At 36.8% G+C, this 22886-nt stretch overlaps 1 protein-coding gene across 11 annotated transcripts in view; it reads right to left on the minus strand.

The window, feature by feature from the left end:
* CASK (calcium/calmodulin dependent serine protein kinase) overlaps positions 1-22886 on the minus strand; it is a 201223-nt gene that overhangs the window by 39845 nt on the left and 138492 nt on the right. For all 11 annotated transcript variants that reach the window (XM_051811680.1, XM_051811678.1, XM_051811673.1 and 8 more), the window contains 3 exons: positions 17987-18108; positions 3006-3083; positions 1595-1675 (listed from right to left, as the gene is read on the minus strand). In XM_051811680.1, coding sequence (XP_051667640.1) covers positions 1595-1675; positions 3006-3083; positions 17987-18108 — 281 coding nt within the window. The remainder of the gene's footprint in view (positions 1-1594; positions 1676-3005; positions 3084-17986; positions 18109-22886) is intronic.

The following is a 22886-nucleotide window of genomic DNA, read 5'->3' on the forward strand; positions in this document are numbered from 1 at the left end:
TCCTGTCACTTGATTTGATATACGAAATTTCAATATACCACAATCATTTTTACTGATGCCTGCTCAAAAATAATTTATACTTAAAAAGTGCTCCTTCTCCACAATGCCTAATGGTTTTGCAACAGTGTGGTAATTACACAAAAAAAAAGGTAAATCAAACAAACCCGTCAGATTCCAGATAAAGAAGCTGAGTACCAGTGAGGTTTTTTTTAATCTTTCTTACAGTGCAGCTGAGTACCATTCCATCTTGTTTTATGTTCTATTTCAAGCAAGTATTCCTGTTAAATGTTGAACCAGAGCTGTTACAAACTTCAGGATAGATACCATCTCCAGGGAATAGCATCAGTGTGTTGCTGAGCACACACAGAATAGGCAATGTCTGCATTAGCAATTAGTGCAATGAAATAGGAGTGAATCCAAAAGTAAAACAACTGGATTAGTGAGGACCTGATGTACTGAACACATTGCAGGGGTTTTTACTTATTCCATCTTGCCCTGTGGACTGAATGTCCATCAGCTGCTGGGTTACACTGGCTCCTGGCACACATCTTTGAGTGTAATTTTGTCTGAAAAGAGTCAGTTTGCACGCTCTGAGACCCTTATGTGACACAAGCCAAAGCACTGTAAGGGCAATCAGGAGATTCACTTCAAAAACACTCTCCTGATCCAATTTAAAGTACTAAAATAAAAGCACCCAAAGCTACAGTGGCCATCAAAAGAACACACTGGGACATGGACATGCAGCTATCCAGATTTCATCTGATACCTGAGTAGGAGGTTGGTTTCAGCTCACTCTTTCCTGGAATTAGGTTTATCCTTCAGACTTACAGTAATTCAGCTTTCAGGTGAGCAAACTCCACAAAGCCCCCTGCATATAATCCTTGTGTTAGGGAAAGTCAAGTTCATGATTTTCAACTGACAAGAGTGTATAGCAGATTTAAGCTAACACATTTATTTCTGAACTTATGAACTTGATCTACAGCACAAACAAAAGAAATCCCTCAAGTATTTTCACCGGACTGGACTTCAGTAACTTGAACCAAGATATTAAGCAGCCACATCCCTGAACTTAGGGCAATTACTGCTCACAAATCAGTTTTGGGAAATGCACACAGTAGAAGCTGATAAGTAACACAAACTCATCAGACTGTACAAGCTACCAATTTATTATAAAATAATATTAAAAAACCACTTATTTTGCAATGAATTCACACACCTTTATTCTAAAAAGGCCTTGGAAAAAGTAAAAGGAGGATCCCAGCTCTACCTATGGATATCCAAAAGGATTCATTCTTCTATGTGCAGCACAGCTCCCCCAAAAGACAGTGAAACTGCTCCATAATGAGATTACTTCAAACTACTGACAGTTTTCAGCACAGTAATGAGGACTAACAGTAGCAGCAATAGTAATTCTTTTGCCAGACCAGCAGATTAGAAACCCTTATTAACAGGTATATTGTATGCAGTTTCATCACTTAAGAGATTTTAAGGAGAATGTACTGAACTTAGGTTTTTTAACATAAAGAATATAAAAAAACAAGCCAAAACAAAAAAAACCCCACCCAACAAACCAACAAGAGTAGAATTTGCTTACCATGAAATGAGGTTGTGTTAAAATACGCTTTAGTTCCTTTGCATCATTGTTCTCTGGGTAACATGAAATTTCTTCCAATACCTGCAAGATAAGCAGGAGAAATGCCCCTAGTAACTTTCTTTTAAATAAAGTTATTAAACAGACGAAAGCCCTCACTGCTCAGTCAGAGTATCTCCAAAATGATTACACAAACCAACATTTTTTGACAGGAAAGGGCTTAGGAGAATGTGCCCCTGCCCTGCGAGAATAAAATACCTCATTCCAATTTTCTCTCTGAAACAGATTAAAGCAGAAATTTGAAGGAAACATTTGTTCTTTTTTTTTTTTTTAAAAATTGACAGTATTCCTCCAACAGCTAAATATATGGAGACAGAAATGAAGTGCTAATAGGTGACACACATGACCACCACCAGGTGTTACTTTCGCACATGGTCTCAATTTATTAAAACAACCGGTTTAAAAGCAGAATTAAAAACACTCATAAAACTAATTGTTAAGAGGCACCAAGTGTAGGTGGGCCATCTGCTACCCCATCTCCAAGCTCCAGATTTTAAAAAAGCTGAGCCATACGTCATCTTATCACTGGAGAAGGAGTAGGGAGTAAATGAGCTTTAAGTCCTTTGCCTGCAACCAGATTCTTACACCTTTATTTTCACATGCTTGGACAATAAAAGCATGTGAAAAGACTATTTTGCTTCTGGAAGCACATCCCAGGATTAACTGCCAGAAAGTTTTGCAGAACAGGACTTCAGGATATCTATCAGTGCGAATTCAGTTACATAGAGTTATAAAGTCTTCCTGTTCATTCTATTTCGATACCACTATAAACAGTGTTTTCCTATGACATTGCCCCCAATGACCATACTAATTTTTACTGGTAATATATAATACAACTTCTTTTTTTAATACTTGCAATAATGAACAAATAAAATACTATTTGCCAGGTATAAAAAATTAGGAACATCTGTGCCTATATATCTTTGGTTTTAGTGGGCCACCCTCACTGCATTCCTCTTCTGCTCTTCTTAGACCTAAGATAAATTTGTTCTTTAAATTTACAAAGCTGATACTTTTTTTTTGTGACTAAGCCATATAAACATCAAACTTCTGCTGCAGATGAACAAACTGAACATTAAATATGCTGCAATTACCCAACAGAAGGGTTTCTTTTAACACTGCTATTGTAACAAAGGTTAAATGATTAAACTGAGTAATATTCATAATCCTTACAGAAATAATGGAATTCTGCAAGTTTATACAACTTGTTACTTCACTTTAGTAAGCAATGGTAGCATTCCAGAAAATAATACAGATAATGAACCAAAATGCAGATCTTAATGAAGTAAAATACGTTCCAGTTTAAATACAATCAAACTTTCAAAGTAAAAACAATATATTTTAAAGCCATTACCTCTTTGGCTCTCTGTACAGCATCACTTGGAGGATTCCTGATTTGTGGTGAAGATTTTGTGTTTATTTTGTCATAAAGCTGAAATAACAAGAAAACAAACTACTGAAATCATATGCTACTTTAAAATAAATTGGTGAGTGCTTACAATAGCCTGCCTATGTTACCAGGATTAGGATGACTGTTAAACTGCAAAACCCACAGATGTTTTGTATACAAAATCTAGCAGTTTAGGGTTTTGGCTTTTCATTTTTAAACATTTCCTGATTCGAACAGTGCCATAGATTCAGAGTTCATAGGATGACATGGGAAAGTTCAAGAGGTTAAGGGATTCTGCAAACCTCCCATGCCTTTTCCACAGATTTACAGAAACTATATTCTTCTACTAGAAGTGTTCCTATGAATCTTGAATAAATGCTGTAAATCATACATTATGCTGTAAAAACAAATTAATCTGCATATCCCACTTGTCTCAATAAATCAAACCACTGAACATTTTGAACAGTAATTTAAATAAACCTCAGGATATGGGAAAATGCTCTTAAAGATAGAACCATACAAAAGCCAAAGACTTGGGAGAAGAGAAAAACAAGCCTTCCAAGAATGGGTGCTCACAAAAAAGAGTACCCTTATTTTATTTGTATCTTCCACTAGACAGATGAATGCCAATGTATTTAAAAAGGCTATTGTAAACCTTCCAGGTTCATTATTTTAAAAAAAAACCCTTCTAAAACCCATACAACTATGTAAAACACAATAGGAAAAAGAACTTCAGTTTCAAACTAGGTTCTTTTTCATACAAATCTTACAGATTTTGCAAGTTTTAAAGGAATAAAAGTATACTTAAGAATAAGCAGGTACTGTAATAGGCAGTATTTTCAAATAAAAATACTTTGGCTTACATTTCAAACAATATAAAGATGGTCATGCCTGTAATTATTTCTTATTTATGTTCGACTACTTCTTTGAAATATAAGACAGAAAAAAGACACAAATAACTATTCTTAGAAAATCACAACAAATTTTTATTACACCACAATGAGGGTGGTGTAACTGCAACAAGTTGGCCAGGGAAGTTGGGGAATCTCTCAACTTTGGAAATACTCAACATGCAACTGAAATTAAAAACAGTGTACCCACTGTATTCAAAATACAAAAGAGACTCCAGAACCTTAATCAAATCCTAACATTGTAAAGGATGAGTTGACAAGAACCCCCCATTTAGGCTGCTCAGCAAGGAGTGCTCAGGAGCTCCCTCTGTGAAGCCACAGCCACAGCTCCACTGTTTGGCTTAGAATGACCTTGGAAGTTTGAAAAAGGGAATCTTGTAAGGACACACAATTGCTTTTTTCTCTTTCTCACATGAAACACCATTCAGTTTTAGAAGATACGTAAATTGCTACAAATGCAATCCAACACAATCATAATTTTCCTGTGTTAACAATTCAATGCACATGTTGAACATTTCACCATGATTTGTTACTTTTTCTTAAATAAGTAAAGACAAACTACCCAACTCCAACAACTCCAAATCATTAAGTATCACACTTATATACCTGTTAGGAAACTGCATCAAGCACAGTTTAGTGAGCAAAGTGCAACAGAAAATGCACGATACCCAACATGAATATTATTGAATGTCTTTTTCTAAAAGTCACACATACATACTGTTTAAGTTTAATGAAATTACAGAAAAGTTACCATGAAAATATTTTTACTAGTTATTTTCTAGCAAGGTTTGAAAATCTAAGTCACTGAAATTGCTGATTTCCCTCAAGTCATTATGTTACTGTGATCCAAAACCACCAGCCGTTTACAGAAATAATTTTCTCTCAGGATCATGGGAGAATTATCTTTAGAGATTAGGAAGGAGGCAAAAAAGAAAGTAGAGAGCAGAGTTCCTCTAAGAATGTTTAGAAAAAAAAATCAAGGCAAAGTTCAGACTAAACAAGGGTGGTTTTTTTTTTTCTGTAGCTCCTTCATGCTGAGACAGGGCAATTAAATCATCTTCCAGGACTGCTACTTACTGAGATTTGCTTCCAAGGCACCAAACTAGTAGGAGGGACTCTGACAGAAAAACCTTCATATTTGCACTAAGGTTTAAAGCCAATACATTACTTAAGTCCCATGATTGTGGAGGTAGAAGAGAGCCTCATCTAGAGAAAGGATGTGTTTCTGGTAGCTTCACTAGCACAAGCAGATCTCTTCATTTTGAAATGGTATATTCTAATTCAAGTTAGTTCATGGAGTTTTCAGTTTACAAGGGGACCAGGCTACATATGGTAAGAGGAATAAGGCTTATATTATGCATTAATGCACCAGAACTGTTGAAGAAGTCCCACCTTCTTTGAAATCTTTGAAAAAAGACTGGTTTTGCAATACTTCTCAATATTTTCGCACTTAAATACTAGCTGTAGCAGAAGCAACTTAGAATAAGGAATTTACTGTCATAATTCATCTCTGAAAACTACAAACTTCAAATCTTTGAAGGCAGAGGTTTCACTTAGACACATTAAAAAGAATAATAGTTCCCTTGGACACGAGAATCCAACACATCTTTACATGAACGTTTTACAAAATGCATAAGAAAACTCTGAATGAAACCTGTTTGCACACACCATAGATTTATGTACTTCTGTGGTAGAGAACACATTCCTATGTGCAGTTAGCTACACAATTTTAATCACAGAAAGCCAGCCTGTTTACAGTGCTGTCGCCTTCCAGCAGCCCTGGAAATCTGAGTCCTTCAGGGATCACACCAAAGGTGGTACAGAATGAACTGGTTCATTCTCCACTGTTCTCAACAGAATGCATTTCTATGTAATACCAACAGACTTACAGCAGGACAAAATCTGTATGTGCCCTAATTATGGGCTTTCTTTTGCTGGAAGTGTCTATTTTCCAGCAAATAACTCTGTTCCCTCAGCCCAGGAGCCCAACTTCCAAAAATTTCACTCAGCAGTAAGCATAAACATAACAATTAAAAATTTCTAATAATTAAAAGAAATTGTTGTAAAATACAACAGCATTTGTAATGTTTAGCATTTCCAGACTTTTGAATACTTTGCATCTCAGTCTCCCTCCTCAGCACAATAACAGCAGTTATTCTGCATTTGCTAGAAAGAAAATCAAAACTGAGAGCTTGCTCTAGATGATCTTAACAATTCCAACTGATACATTAACAAAACTTGATATAACAAATATAAATTGACATTATAGCTAATAAACAACATAGTACTGCTTCTTAAAAAGACAAGTTTTGATTTAAATTTTGCATGCTAGAACACAAATGAAGAGAATACCCACAAGCTGTAAAGCAGTGCTGCTATCAGTTCCCCAGCTTTTGCAGAGAGAGACTTTTTGTCTTCTGCCTGTATAAAGGGAACTCATTTCTGCTGATATTTAAAGCAGACAGCCCAAAGCCTAATCCACAATCAGGCAGGCGAGACAAAACAACAAACTCCTCTTCTGACTAGTTTTTCAGATGTGCAGAAATTCTTTTTTAACCATTTCCTGCAAGAGGAGTCAGAATACTGTCCCAACACAACTCCCATTCAACGTCCCACTGAAAAATGTAGATATGTCACAAGTAGCAGAAATTTAGCCTCACTGCCTCATTTAGTCTTGAATGTGGTCAAAGTGAGATCACACAGTGAAATCAGTAAGTATTCTACCTATCCAGAATCTGGAAGTTTCTGTGAGGCAAATCAGAAACTTGTTAAAACAAGACCTACTGAACTGCTAGAGTGAAACCATCTACCATCTTTCAACACAAACACACATTTCGTGGGATTCAGTTGCAATTCAGACAGACACTGGGTTGCCAACCTTACATATTAAATTCCCAAACTGAAACATCTAGAAGTGATCATTAAAATATGTCCTTATATATTTTTTTGCTTTCTGAACAATTTAACCATATGCAACACAGTGATATTAGAGGGCTGTTTTTCATCACTTTTAGGTTTTTGTACCATCTAAAAAATTCTCATGTGGGGGTGCTGCCTCTTGCACAGAAACATTTACTAACAAACAGGCTTGCTGTTACTTCCCACAGTTTCCTATCCTGGTTCTCCATTTACCCCTGAGGTTTCATGTGTTGCAAGTCTGAAAGAAATCCATGATCCACCGAATGAAATAATATTCACAAGCAGTAATATTGAAGGGCTAAAATTAAAGAGCCATTTAGATAATTGCTAGACCACTTCATTCTTTCTTCTGCCAGTTCTGTTTCACATCTCATTTTCCATGCAGAACATTGTTAACGTTCCCATGGGTGCCTCCTTCCTTGGGATTCTAAGCTCTCAAAGAAACACATCCCTGAAACTATCAATTCCTACTGGAAAACACGCTGAGTAACAAGGTCACAGTCACCAGAGGCTTTATCTTCAACTTTGTTTAAAGACAGTTTGCTCTTTTAAACCCTCTGTTTTTCACTGCTAAGGATTGTGCCTGAAGCTCTCTGGTGCCACTTTAGCATCAGAGACCTAACATTTACTTCCCAGCATAATTCCACAGCACAGGTTACAGTCCTATCCCATATCCAAGTCCAAGACATATTCAAGACTCTACTTAATACTTCTATAGCACTACAGGTTATAGCCCTCCACAGCTTCAAACCTTCTCCTGTGTGACACACAAGTTGCAGAACAACCTTTGCATTCCAGCATCTTAGTAAAACACAAATGGTCAAGGTTCATTCTGCTGAGGATGAACATAACTTAAAAGACAGAAGGTGAGAGGTATGATATCTGTTTAATTAAGGTGGAAACACGAAATGATTGTAGGTTTCCTTTCAGAGGGAAAGCACATGCCCCCAACCCCTAAGAAGTGCACAGCCAAAGGACTGTGCAGCATTTCCTTTGTAGTAATCCAATGGGTAAAAAAGAATCCAGAAAGCATTTTTATTGCCTTCACAGGGTCTGTCTGTTAGTTACAATTTGGTTACATGACAGTTGGAAGGAAAGGCCACAGGCCTCCACCGGTGTCAGCAACAGGGAAAGATGTCCTGTAGCACTACCACTTAATATTTTATTATATAAATTTTGCATTGACATATTTTATATGCTTGGAAACACCAGGGGAACTAGAAGGTTAAGGTATAGAACACTGAGAAGATTTTCCATTATGTTACATAGCTAAATGTTGTATCTATCTTCTGATCAAAACCTTAAAAAGTGAAAACGTGTCCACGTTAAATTCTCTCAATAGGTTCTAATGCTGCAGTGGAACTGCAGGCAGTGCTGAACTGTGGGGAGAGCACACGAAGTTCAATCTGAAACTAGGACTACACAAATCTGTGCAGCTCCACACACTGAACCCACTGTGCTGATGTACATGGGCGTGACCACTTTTTAACTGTTATTTCTTACTTTGCTAGTTTGGACAGGCAGTAAATTTAGCATTTAAAATGATAAAGCAAATATTTCTACTTATGCATATTATGTGGCTTTTTACAGTCTTCATAGAGCAATAAATATTTTTACATTTTGTTCTAAATCAATCTTTGATCTAATTTTATTTTTTAAAACTGATACAGTTTAAAGTAGATTCAAGGACACATTTATGCTTATACTGATTCAGACCCCATGGTCAAGTGTCAAGAGGTTCAGTAACATCTGATTTGTATATCCTATTTCTTTGCAAGGGGCTAAGTTTTACTTCCAAGTGTACATGAACTACAAACAAATTTTGGCTCTGTTGTAGAATATATTCCTTTTTAGCAGAAACTATCAAGTGCTATGCACTTACTCAAGCCTTAGCACTTCCGAGGTAAATGATCTGAGGAAAGGACTATGCTTTTACAAAATAAACTACAGGGTATGTGCATTTTCACCCCCACAACTGTCATTTTAAATTGTGCCTCTTGATTTGCTTCACATTTACCAAGAAGGTTTCAATTAACCAATTTATTTATTTCAACTTGTCTCACAGAAGTATTGATAATGAAGTTATGCTACTCCTCAAAATCACACAAGACATTTTTCATTCTATTTAATTTCAGGTAGCCCTGAGTGCTTCACTCATGTATATTGAGTCCAGACTCCAGTGTCTGACAGGATTATGTTGCACTATCAACTAGGACTCTACCCTAGTAATTTGTCTCATGTCTTAGGAAAAACCCACATTATTTTTCATCATGAAAATTTTATTGACTGCAGAAGCTGCAGTTCTCAACAAATGACAGCAGATACTAAAGATATGCCAGGCCCATGTAAACATAGCTTGCCAAAGTGGGAGAGGTTGCAGTTTAGCAAAATGCTAGATCATAAGTGATACTCCTAGGAAAATGTATGTTCTCTCAAACTGTAAAGTTTGGTAAGGAAATCCCGGGATAATCTTAAATAAACACACTTCAAAATTAAAAAACAAAAATTATTTAGATTTAAGTAGATTGAATATGATGTTTTCTTACCTCCTCAAAGGAGGTGAGACCTCTTCAACTCCTGCTGCCATGAGCTGACTGCAGACACCCAGGGTACCCTCCAGTCCTCCACTACACACAAGACATCCTCAGTACACCACCTAATCCCTTCTGTTCCAGGAACTCTCTGCCACAAGTCCCTCTGGCTTTTTTTTTTTTTTTGGGTCTCAACTCCATTCCTGTATCATAAATCAGATTTTAATCTGTTCACATAGCAAATGTTTTAACTTCTTCTGGAAAGATGAAATATGTAAAACTAGGATGAAATAAAGGTACTGCTTTGCACATGGCAGTGCCAAGAAAATTAGCACAGCAATTGGAAAACCAATACAGTGAAGTTCAAAGATCCCAATAAACCCCCCCTCACTCTCGTTCTAGAATGTCCTAGAAGTACTCTTGTGAAAGACAGGCTTACACCATTATTTCACAAGGTACTTTAACAGATGAATAATTTCAAGGACACAAAAATCCCATTATCCTACTTTTCTGCATCAGATATCTAATAGAAGCTGATCTTAAAAAAAACAAGGCAAAACAGCTTTTAGAGATGACACCAAGCAGCTGATCAGATAAAAGTAAATGAAAAAGACATTGAGGTGCTGGAGCATGCCCAGAGAAGGGCAAAAAAGCTGGTGAAGGGTCTATGAGGAGCAGCTGAGGGAGCTGGGGGTGTTCAGCCAGGAGAAAAGGAGGCTCAGGGTGGACCTTATTGCTCTCTACAACAATCTGAAAGGAGGTTGTGACCAGGTGGGGGTTGGTTTCTCCCCCCAGGTAACAAGCGGTAGGACAAGAGGAAACCACCTCAGGTTGCACAAGGGGAGGTTTCAATTGGATATCAGGAAAAATTTCTTCACTGAAAGGGCTGTCAAAACACTGGAACAGGCTGCCTGGGGAAGTGGTGGAGTCACCAGCCCTGGAGGTATTTAAAAGATATGTAGATGTGGCACTTGGGAACGTGGTCTAGTGATGGACTTGGCAGTGCTGTGTTAATGGCTGGACTTGATGATTTTAAAGGTCTTTTCCAACCTAAATGATTCAATAACCACCAGGGAAAACCAAGCCCTCAATACAGAAAGGCTTTAAAAAGAGTGTTCCATGGACAACACCTTGATACTCCCCACAGAATAAACTTTGCTCACATCTTCCCTTCCTCTCCGCTTCCAGCACGGACTAATGACCAACAGCAGGAACTGCAGACTCAGGTTAGGCCTATATGGGCTTCATTTCCAATTCAGTCAGTTGAATTAACTCGCCATGGTTAGTTCATCACCCTAAAGAAAAGAATGCTAATGACCATGAACCTCACTTCAGGGGGATAAAGAATCCTTAAAACTAGTTAAATCCACAATGATTACAGCAGGTTGGTGAAGAACACAGCTTCTCACCTGCTTTATGATATAGAGCATATCTCGCACCAGGAGGTGATAATGCTGGAGTTAACAACCCTTTTTGTTTCTCCCTATTCACGTAAATTTTTTGCAATGATATACTGAGAATAAAAATGTACTGCAATGAGATCACTAGTACCAGAAGAGCCAACATGCACCAGCCAAGTACTTGAAGAACTGGAAGTAGGAGGCAGCAAGGCCTGACTGACTTCAAAGACAGAAGCAGAGCTTACTGGGCTGTAAGTATATTGCCTTTGGGTTTTTTAATGTAAAATAAGTGTAGACTGAAGTATTATTCTGAAGAAAGCTCCCAGCACGAACAAAGCTGAAGTACTATTCAAGATTTGTAGACTGTATCACAGGTGCTGTAGCATTTCTTTATTTTTGTAATTTCTCAGAGTTAAGCCCCAAGCTCCTGGAGAAATAATAAATCTGAAAATCTGAAGCTTTATAAGGAAAAAAAAACCCCAAACACAACACGTAGCCCTTAGAGTTAAAAAGGAACTGAATCTAACCTGAACTACACACAACATAATAAGAAGTGAAGAAAATGCAGAAAGTCAAATATGAAAATGATCTTTTTTCTCTCAAGACAGTATCAGTGAGGTTAATTAAATGTTCTACAAGTGGCAAGAGTACAATTTTAGTGTTTTTTGACATATCAGGTCCCCCCAAAATTTAAAAACACACTGTAATCATGGGAATTTTTAATTCCACATACAAAAAAGAGTCTAGGGATTTATGCTTTCGGAGAAAGATGTGTTGCTGCACACAGACACACACAGGCACAGACACGACACACCATTTACACAGGGAAGATGACATTAGGCCAAGAGGAATGGGCTAAGTAGTGCAATTCCCATCTAAAGCACACACTTGATGATTCACCACACCAGTATGAAGCTTATAAATACTCAAAATGACAGAACATTAGGTAAAAAGAAAACAGGTTAAGTGTAGCAAAGTAACTATCACACTGTCATGCAAACTCACACAGAATTTTGCATTGTTGGAAAGTGGCAGATAAATAAATATCTGAAAAATTATTCTCAATCAGTATGAAAGTTACTGTTGGCTCTTATTTGTATTAATCTTGGGTTTAAGAGACCAACTCATCTATCACTATTATATATTATAAAAGTATGGAACAACAATGCTTTCTGCTCAGAAGACGAAATATAAGGCAAATCCCCTGTATAAATTTGTACGGCAGAGAAACAGGAAGAACAAGGAAACAACGAGGTGATGCTGACTGGCACAGTGATCTACCTACCTACCCAGAACACAGAAAATGAAAAGCAGAGATATGGAGCTGAAAATGGAAGGTATTTTAGAGAATGATTATGAAATAAGGCAGAAGAAATTCTAGAATAGCCTCTGCTTTCAGTGTTCTTTCATACAGAGCTTCTAAAGAAGTTACCTTTCAGAGTACAAATGGACTGCACTGCTGCTGATGATCCAGCCCACCTGCTGAAGGAATTCTTCAAGCAGTTCTCCCTAAGGCTTGGCCATTGTTCCTTCTGTACTACTTGGGAAAGGAGTTTCCACTGCACGGTGGGACAGTCCCTCCCACTCCCTGGGGCTGTGCTGCCTCTGCTGGACTGGGATAAGAGCCAGACTTGACTCCCCAAATAGCAAGGTGCTTTTCTGCCAACATAGTTTCCTTTTCTTTTTTTTAACAAGTATTTTCCATTTGCTTTTGTCTTACAAACATATGAAATAAAGGATAATTAAAAATATGAAAAGGTGTTTTAAAAATGATAGAGAATTCACTCAAGTATAACATGTTCTGAGGGAGTTTAAGCAAGATGTGTAACATGTAACACACTTTCTGATCTGCTTTTGCAAAAGAAAAGCATTCATGATTCACTAAAACATGTTCCCCTTATAAGTTTTAGCATAATCAGTATTCAAGAGAGTAAGGACCAATGTGGATCCAAAAAACCTTGAACCACACTATATGATTCACATAGAAAGTCATCCTTATTCAAATCAAAACACAGTGAAATTAGATGATTGATGAAAATACTTAAACTTTATATACATGGCTGCTGGTTTTATTTTATTTTCTATATAATATGATGGATATTCCATCAGTCTGTTCATGATTTATAGCAAAAGAAAGGAAGAAGAAAATGAAAGCATCCTGAAAATAAAAAACAAAATGTTTTTTGCTTTGTGTTTTCTTTATTTTTTTATTCCAAAGTATACAATAAAGTTGTTGAAATAATACACCTTGCTCAGAAAAGAGCAAATCAGGGAAAGATACCTGAAGAGTTTAAAGCATTTTCAAACAGAGAACTTTAGTATCAGCAATGGCTGGACACTGCTGAATAACTGCAACTTCTACAAAAGACATTCAAATTTACTGTGCCAACATCCAGCATCTAGGGGATAAACAGAGCAAACCAAAATAAATGCAGCAGAAAGCTTTAGCCAACCATGTAAGAAGCTAAACTGAGGTTCTAATAACATTCATTTTAGCAAAAGAGAAAATATGTTTCCTTAAAAGTCTGGACTTCAGGACCAAATCTGTTTGGGTGACTGACTTCAAAAGAAATCCTAAGGAAACTCCGAAGTGTGCACAGATGCATGTTCCTTTTAAACATTACCAGTAGCAACAAGGGATAACACACATAAAAATGAGATTCTCTTGAAAAATCATTATGCCTTAAATATATGCACTGAGAATATAAATTAAACTCAAAATGAAAGAAGTGGCTGCACATATAGACATGATACAAATGGCTACTCCAAATTTTGTTTAATCTCATTTACTTAAAACCACACGTGTGTGTTAAGCCAGCAAAAGGTAAAATAAACTTCCTTAAAAGCTAGTAACCTTTCTATCACAGATACACTTGCAGAAATAACACCTACCTTAACGATTCCATCTATGTAACAAACTTCTTAAATTAACAGCCAAAAGATACCAGCCTAGAGAACTATCTGCCTGAGGACAGACAGATGCAGACAAAGCCAGTAGCACAGAGAGGCCCCAGTCACACAAAAGCTGATATTGTTCTCCCGCTGAGCAAAAATCTCCCTTGTAAATGGAACGACATCTGCATTCAGAATCACCCTCAGAAAGCATCCCTGGAGAGGAGACCAAACTGCTTGACTCAACAGGGGAATGATTTCTCTTGTCTCCTTCAATGTAGGCAGCTGCATGAAACAGCAGCTTCTGGTTTTGCATTTTAGCAAACCTTCCTTCCTTTGATGCACAGATAGAGATGAAACATAATCTGTGAAGATCTCCCTCATTAGGCACAGCCTTGAAGCCCGCTATACTTTTCAAAACAAATAATCATTAAAATCTTTTGTCATGATATAGAACAACAAATGCCTCCAAAATTAGTAGCCTCTTCACATTTCTTCTTTATCAGTACTGCTGACATAAGTCAGCAATGTCTCCCAGGATCTCTTTCATGACAGTCAATAAAAAAATAATTTAATTCAAGCATTTGATAAGGCTTCTAAAAATCTGTCAAGGGTAATAAAAAAACTGCTTCACTACTTAAATTTAACTCTGTTTTTCCATAAAGTTATTTATATACTTTACTACATTCTTTATCATCTAAATTGGATACCAGAATGAAACAGTCTATAAAGCTTTACATAGTCATAGACCCAGACAGTTCTAAGTCACACACAGGAATGTCCTACATCATTCACCAAAATTTTGATCATCACATTCCTGATAGAAGTAAAAAAAAATAAAACCCACCCCAAATTAGTCTTTTATTTTACAAGAAAGACCAATTACTAAACAATAAATTTTTAAGATAGTATTTCTAAATGGTTGTTTCTAGAAGGGTCTTTACTCTCCTCATTAAACAAAATTAAGTTTTTAATAATGAATGGTGTAACTTCTGTGCACAAATAAACCACTCGAAACAATAGCAGGATTCTGTAAAATGAAGAAAAAGACACACAATGAAACTATTCAATAAGCCTACATCAGGATATGCTGCTGTATTGCAGGATTTGGCCCAGAGTGAATATAAACTACTTTCTAAGTAGCTGGCATCTTTTTTCCCCTTGTTTTGAACAGCTTTGGCACTCAAGTAAACCGCAAGAGAGTCTTAAGACAGCAATCACAAGAGACATACAGAAATGAATCAACGAAAAACAATCAATGGGATGATGCCTTCTATGGCCTTCAGAGGTGCCTGTCCTCATAACACCTAAGTTAATGAACTACTGAGAAAGAAGACTTTTATTTTGTGATCAGAAAAAAAAACCCAACACGTGGGTAAACCTGCACCCTTAAAATAAAGATTGCCCTTTCTCATTTAGCCTTCAGAAAAAGTGTTAGTTCAGAAGCAAAATAAGGTATTTCGGCAGCAGGCATGATCTACCCTCATGTGCCTAATCTAAAAATAAGGAGAACTCCTGAGAATGAGTAGGAACATGAGAACAAATTTAACTGTGGAAAACAGCCACGGAAGAGGAACAGTAGTTTAATGCCAAGTGACAGCCACAACTTCACAATAGATTAGAAAATCCCTACTTAGTGGAATATAATGCTTCCTGGGTTACTTGGTCTGGTGGCTTCAGTAGCCCCAAATACTCTGAGAGGAATAAAGAGTTTTCCTGACAGAACTTCATCAAAGTATAGTTGATGAATTTTTCACAGATCTGAGAGAGAAACTAGAATAGTATCAATTAATAAACAGAAACCAATATCCCACATTCAAGTTATGGACATGAAAAAGCTGCCCTTCCAAATAACACTGTCTGTAATTTGCTTCAGTCTTTCAAATATGTATTGCATGACACTCAAACCTTTTAGAACTTCATTTCCTATTATTCTAATTGAAGTATCTTTGGAACAACTCTATCATCCCCCCTCAACATAGCATAATAAAACAAAAATGCTTTTTGATAGCATTTTGTTCTCACAGATATGTTATTATAATGGGCAATGAAATGCATCCCTGTCTGTGTAAGAGAACGACCACGACAAAGAATGAGAAAACTGAACAAATTCATTGCAGTTTTTTCTTGTTTAAAAAGCTACAACACACCATTACAGAAATAACAGGTCACGAATGAAGTACAACAAACCAGACTGGTGCTGTCAAGGATAGGAAAAAAGTAAAAGCATTGCAGAAGCATGAGTTAATGTCTGGTAGACCTGTCATACAGCAAAATACTTAAATCAAGGCCATGTGGTTTACAAACCCAAAGAAGTTATATGATAACATAATAATGGTTAATAAATATCTAAAACCTTTCTGCATGAGTGACAGAAGTGTTTTGGTACTTATTACACTCATGTTATTCTACCTCTGTCCAGATTTTTTTATTTCTTGTTCATCAAGTGCCTGATCACCTTTCTATACTGCAGTCTGCAATATAAAACCAGTAATTTAAGCATCTGGAACGCAAGTTAGATGACCTTACACTGGGGAAAAAAAGATTCATACTTAGATGCAAATTGCAAGATGAGTTGTTGGAGACCATTCAGGAAAGTCATGAGCTCCTAGTCCCCTCTTCCTGCATGCTTCATGTAATTTTATCCAATGACTGTTCAATGTAAAATGCATAAACAGTTATCAAGAACAAAGATTAGAACTGTAGAGAGTTTGCCAGAGCAATGCCCTCATCACTTAACAGCTAACTAACTATCTCTGCTTCCCCAAGTCACACGAGCAGCTGTGGTGAGGGGAAGCTTTACCAGCAGCCTTGTGTTCCCAGACAGGTCAGTTCAGAATCCAGCAACTGGGCCTGCTTCCAGAAGGAAGTATGTGTGGATCTGAATCCTTTGAACTTGAAGAATGCACAGAATCGAAGTGACCCACTATTCATTAATGAAATTGTAAGAAGTGCACAAATCATCTACCACATTTTAAAGGGTTTGGACACCAAAGGACCTACAGCACTGTTTATATTCAGATTATACCTCTGCAAAGCTGCATAGAGGAATTAAAGCATTCAACAGTTTTTCAGAAACTCCTTAAAGTCTCTACAACCAGAATCATCTACCTGCAGATCAGAGAGCTGGAATGACTCCTGTTCCTGCGAGCCTTCCACAGGGTAAAAACTACAGACACCGTGTTAGATTTGTGATATTCACTAAGATACCCAAGCCATTCCATTTAAGACATGGTAATAAAATGGTCACTATCCACATGGGTATTTTGATTTGATTCAGGAGTAAATTTTTGAAATTAATCTTCTGATTATGCCCCCCTACCACATTCTTTGTTTTTCACCATACAGTGTTACCATACCATATTTACTCTCAAACAACACTAACACAGAAGATGTTGTTCACCTACCGGTCCACAGGACTGCAGTATAGCCAGAATAAAGTAAAAGCTCTTAAAAAACCCAAAGTCAACAACTGCTTTGTTCCACAAATCTTTTACTGTTGTGTTGTAGTACTTGCTAATGTGGACACAGCTTATGTCTCTGTGGATTTGGGTCCATCCTGAGTTTTTTCTCAGTGCATTGTGTAGATTGCTTTAGAAACAGTTGGTCATGTCTGAAAGTAAGTCCTCTGTCTTCAACATCCCATACATTCCAGAAAAAACATCACAGAAATATTCTTCTGCTACTTTTGGAGTTGTATTTTAGACCCCAATACTGTGTAGGTACAGAAATCACTGACAGCATGATGTGCTTTTGAACTTGTTCTTCAGTGAGGGTTTTGGCACCACTGTCTTTTGGAGTAACAGCTCTTGTGAACCACAGAATAACAGAGATTTAAATGACTAAGCCTAATGTGTTCAAGTGCAGGAGAGAAATGAGCATACCCAGGTGCTTCACACAAAAAATGTCATACTTTTAAGAATATCCCTAGAACCGGTCTCAAATTAGTACATTACTTAATTAAAATGAATCTGTATAAAGTTGCAATTCACCTTTAAAATAAAAACTGAAATCCAGTCCTTATCAAAAGAAAAAAAGCTATTCTGATGAAGTGTTTTAAAGCAGATCCATTAACTCAAATCAAGTCATTAACCACTCACATATTCTAAAATATTCTGTATGCACAGTCCTAAAATGTATTTTTGTGTAAAGTGCTCGTTGATTGTTACATTCTACACCTAAATAAATTCATTTTGGTATGAAACAAAGAAAATATAATGTACTTGGATTAAAACAAAATACTATCCAATGAACAACAGGTACAAACAAATTGTTTATCAAAGAAAACTTACATCTAGTAGTGTGTGAAGATGCTGATCCTGGAATACACTGTGAAGAAAATCTAAGTCTTTTTCACTGCAGTCTGTAAGTGCATGAATTTCTTCCAGGCTGTCCAGCACCTGTGAGACTGCTCCTATGGGGCAATAAACAGGGAAAAAAAAGGGAATAAAAAATCAATAAAGCAAAGACTCATGGTAAACTGAACTTTGGAAGAGGAAACTTTCACTTCATCTGGTACAACCGGAACAGGAACTTAAAAAAGCTGGAGTTTTTACAGGAAAAACTCACCGAATAAACTTTACATATATCAACAGTGCCCATATGTAGTGTAACTATACATAAGAAATGGTTTAACAGGAGAGAGTTTAAAACCTGATTTTATTAAGCTTAGCTTTGTTCTTTTTTAGCCTGTTTTCCAATGATGCCTTATGAAGTGACTTGGATTATGGGCCTGCTCACCATTCTTTCCTCAACCTTTCTTTCTTCCCTTTTTGAACTGCTGGCCAATTTCAAATACATATTGTAAAATTTTGAAACATCAGTAAAAATGATTTTGAAAAAAAAATTTTAAAAGAACCAATGTTTTCACGAATTCTTTTAAAATCAGCATCTGGATAGAGGAGGGAAGAGAAAGACCTGTGTCTTCCAGAGGACATAAAAGGGCTGTACCATGAGCTCTGGGTTTTGTTCCATTTGTTCTGCTGGCCTGGTTATCTCAGACCCAGTTACAGCACTTGCTGCTTTTTGACCAGAGCATTGTTTTGGGTCATAGGAAGATGGGGATGATTTTTATATGGCATGGGGGTGAAAAGAGAAGCAAGAGCTATGGAGACAGAAAAGGACAAATGGGAGGCTTTATGGAAGGTGGAAGCCCATGAGGGAAGTTGAACTCACAGCAGGGGAGGATACAGAAACGCAACACAAATCCATAGTAAACCAGCCCACAGTGGTTCTGTGTAAAACAATTTGTTTTAAAAATCAGGTATCAGTGGTGGCTGCCACCTGCGTCCATTACTAGAATGCCAACTTTGAATTATCTAAACACCCACAGACCACACCTTCAGTTTTTCCACAGTGGTATAAGCATCTGAAAAGAGGACAGCACATCCAGTCTGTGTCCTATGCTGGTGTCTCACAGTGAACTGCTGAATGCTTTTCCATAAATAAATTCTTAATTCAGGATACAGAATCCTAAATATTCATTACTTCTTTAATTTCTCACCAGTATTCTTATTCTGTTTACTCATCTGTTTGCCTGTGTCCTTTCGACAAGATAAATAATATTTTAAAAATTGCTGTATTTCTTGAAATTCCATCCTCCACTGTATGAACAATTCTTACAAGCCTTTACTCAAACTCTTATGTACTGTACTTCCAGAATGTAACAAAAACAAAAAAACCAATACCCTCTTAATCACACAAGGAAAAAAGTTAAATTAACTTATTTCTCTGAAAACCTTGAAAAACTGGAATAAACATAACAAAATACACAAAAACCTACTGAACTAGACTTGCAACCTCATGGCGTAGAAGGAGAGTAAGTAGCAAATCTACTCATGATTCTATCACATTTAGTACAAATCTCAACCTGGGATTCTCCTGACAATTCCCTGTACACCAAGGTTTGAGAACCACAGTACTCCTCTCACTCACAACCCATGGCTCAGGAGCAATAAGACTTTTTAATTCTCCCCCTTTAAGTGTGTCTGACTACTTATATTCAGTTGATGAACTAATTTATGTTCCTTTTAAAAAATTGTGGCTGCCAGCAAATAAAATTAATGGTTTGACTTACAGTAGTTGTTGTGCATGAGGTTGGGTGCCCTGAAAAAGAGAAAAACCTGCCTCCTGTTTGGTAAGTGAAAAAGCCTGCTCAGCTGAAAGGAACCTCCCATATTCCTCTTCCAGAGATACAGCAGGAAACCTGAGAAAATATAGGGACTGGGAATCTGCTGGTAAGAGGATGGAGAGATCACAGCTCAGCCTCAAAGGCAAGGAATAAAAACATTACCTAGGGATCCTCTACATTTTCAGAATGTCAGTTTAAGGCTCATGAATTTAAAGATCTCCAAGCCTGAAGCAAAGTGTTTGACTCTCCAGAACACAGTTGGCAGAAGGAAATTTGTTTGAATTCTCTTTTATTTCTACTTTTGTCATGCTCAGACTTTAAATTATATCATTTTCTAGCAAAACTTTGCTTTCTGAGTTCAAAGCCCTTTCTGTGTATTTGGAGTATTTAAGGAAAAACTCAAGACAAGATTCACTTCAGAGGCTTGGATATCTTAAGAGTCTCTAATACTGCACAGTGTTGCTCATAACCACTAAAACTTGAGCCAAAACCAGAACCAATGAAAAGTGTGTTCAAAGTTGTCTGCAGAGCTGCACTGGTGTGAAACACCAAATGCTCTGGATTATCCCATTATTTATTTGACAGCATTATTTTGCAAATTTTATTTTGTGGAATACTTTGAGGGCTTTGAAATAGAAATAAGAGTTATGATTTTTTTAGTATTTGCATCTCAACAACCTCTTCAATATTTGGGAATTCCAAAACATTAAGCTTTGATCATTAGGTGTTTTTCTTTTTTTTCCTCCTGTCCATTGGTCACCTTGAATAGGTGACTGTAAAAGGAAGTTTCCAAGAATGTCCTTAAGGAATTTTATGAGAAGTTCTGACGTGACTTTGCTAATCCCTCAAAATCACAGTTCTACCTTATGCTTTTTTTTTTCACCTACAATCTTATGTTGCATCTACTGCCATGCCTTTCATGCATTTACAGATAACGTGCCACCTGCATGAGAAAATGGCACAGTAGCAATACACTGACAGCATGTTAGTGCATTAAAAAAAGTGATAGAACAATTCTACAGGCATTTTTGTGAACACCTAAACTCTCTCTGTTACCAACATCTGCTTAAAAAAGCTTAAAAGTACCTTTCAGAAGAGTTTTAAATTCAGAGAAATGATACTAACTACATAAAATAAAATTAACCAACCTTTACAGCACAACTGTTTCTAAAAAGATTCATATTCTATCATATTTAAGCTAAATTTCCAAGCTTTGGGGAAGTATGAAAGTAATTGTAATTAAAGCTTGTATCCTCTTGAAATAGGATTTAATCTCCTTTCAACATTGCAAATGCACCCATTTTAGCCTCAGCACAGATGATAAAGGAAGGATTTAAGTGGGTTATTACACAGTCATGCAAGCTAAAAGCTCATATTTCTCATAGTCTGTAGCAGTTACAGACAAAATCTATAAATATGAAAATTAGAATGCATAAATATTATTAAGAAGAAAGCTGACTAACTAGACTGTCTGTGTTAATTTGTTTTATAAGACTCCCTAAAGTAAACTTTGTTAGAAAATGCTGCTTACTGCCCCAGAATTTTCAAGCAGCCACAATCACTTGGGTGAGATGAATCTCACCCTGCATCTTAAATTACTATACGAATAGATACACACATAATTGCACAGGAAAGGTTGCAATTCCAGTGACACAAACAGAAGTCTCTTCTCTGAAGAAATAGTAACAAAATCGACATCAAACTTGATTCTGTGAGAAGATTCTAGTAACTGTGGATTCCACTGTAAATGCACATATGATCCCAGTGTCCAAAGGAGCAGTGATACTCTGGGCCATGCACACAACCTTGTCTTTCCTATTCCCATAAAAATACCTAAAAAAAGATGGCTGCAACTATTCACAGTTTCCTTGGGGCTACCAGTTCTGAAGTCGAAAACTATAAGCTCCCATATATTACAAAGAAGAAAAAACACATCAGAATGTTTATGACAGTCTCCTGCAGTCAGTGCTAGTACATTCAATGCTTTCATAGTCATTGGAATTACTTCTAAGAAGACAGAGATGAGTTCAGCAGTTTTCTGCCTACAAATCTATTATTTATCAGAAAGCATATTTGCTTTATAAGGCAAAAACTTGGGATTTTCTCTTTACCCTGTGCATAGTCAAAGTTATGACAGGTAATTCGTGCAGGTTCTGTTACTGCATTCATGGAGGTGGCCTTTCAGAAATAGTTCTCTCTTACAGCTGAATTCTATCTCCAGACTCTCTGTAGTTCTCATACAGTGCTCTTAATACCACCTACAGTTGGTGTGGACACTGGTTCATCCAGCTGGAAGCAGGCAAAGCTTTGTTAAAGCAGTGTTGTTACAACATGGCATCCAGATATTCTGGTCTGGAACAGGTGGTTTGACTCAAGAAACTGAACGTTAAAGGTAGGGAGGAGTTGCTTAGTTCTCTCCAGAGAGAAGAGAGTAAAAGACAACTTTAAGTACTATTCCAAGAATTGTCTATGTATTCTCCAGTACTAATATGTCTCCCTCCACCACAAAACACCCCCAAAGTTTGCTTTTCTGAGGCTCAGCAAGCCAGGCAGGTACAACTGGCTTACTCTGTTATGTAACGTGCAGCACAGAGAATTCGGGGCTTTTTCATGTGACCTGCAACAGTGTATGACTGAATTAGTGTTTAGGTAAAGAGACTTAGATATTGCTGCAAAACACAGGCTACATTCTGACTACAAACACATTCTGAGAGAGGGTAAAAAAATTCTTTGATTTATTTTTTAATACTGAAGATTACAAATGCCCATTTAAGTCTCTTCTGACTAATGAAAACATTTTAGAGGAAGTCTGACATTTTTTAAATACAAAACCATAAAACTACAACCTTTTTGCCAGTCTCCTGCAATTAGTATGCCAGGAAATAACTCTGCAGAAGAACTTGTAATAACCATTATAATAATAGCATGTTTTTATTAAAAAGCCACTGACAAAATCTAAACCCCTTAGATTTGTAGAACCATATAAAATTAAGTTCCTGACACAAGCCACTAATTTCTATCCTATTCATTATTTACTCACTATTCTTTATGTTGTGTAAAAA

The sequence above is a fragment of the Manacus candei genome, unplaced genomic scaffold (genome assembly GCF_025592945.1).
Source record: "Manacus candei isolate 608988 ecotype Guabito, Panama unplaced genomic scaffold, ASM2559294v1 h1tg000083l, whole genome shotgun sequence".
Taxonomy (NCBI): Eukaryota; Metazoa; Chordata; class Aves; order Passeriformes; family Pipridae; genus Manacus; species Manacus candei.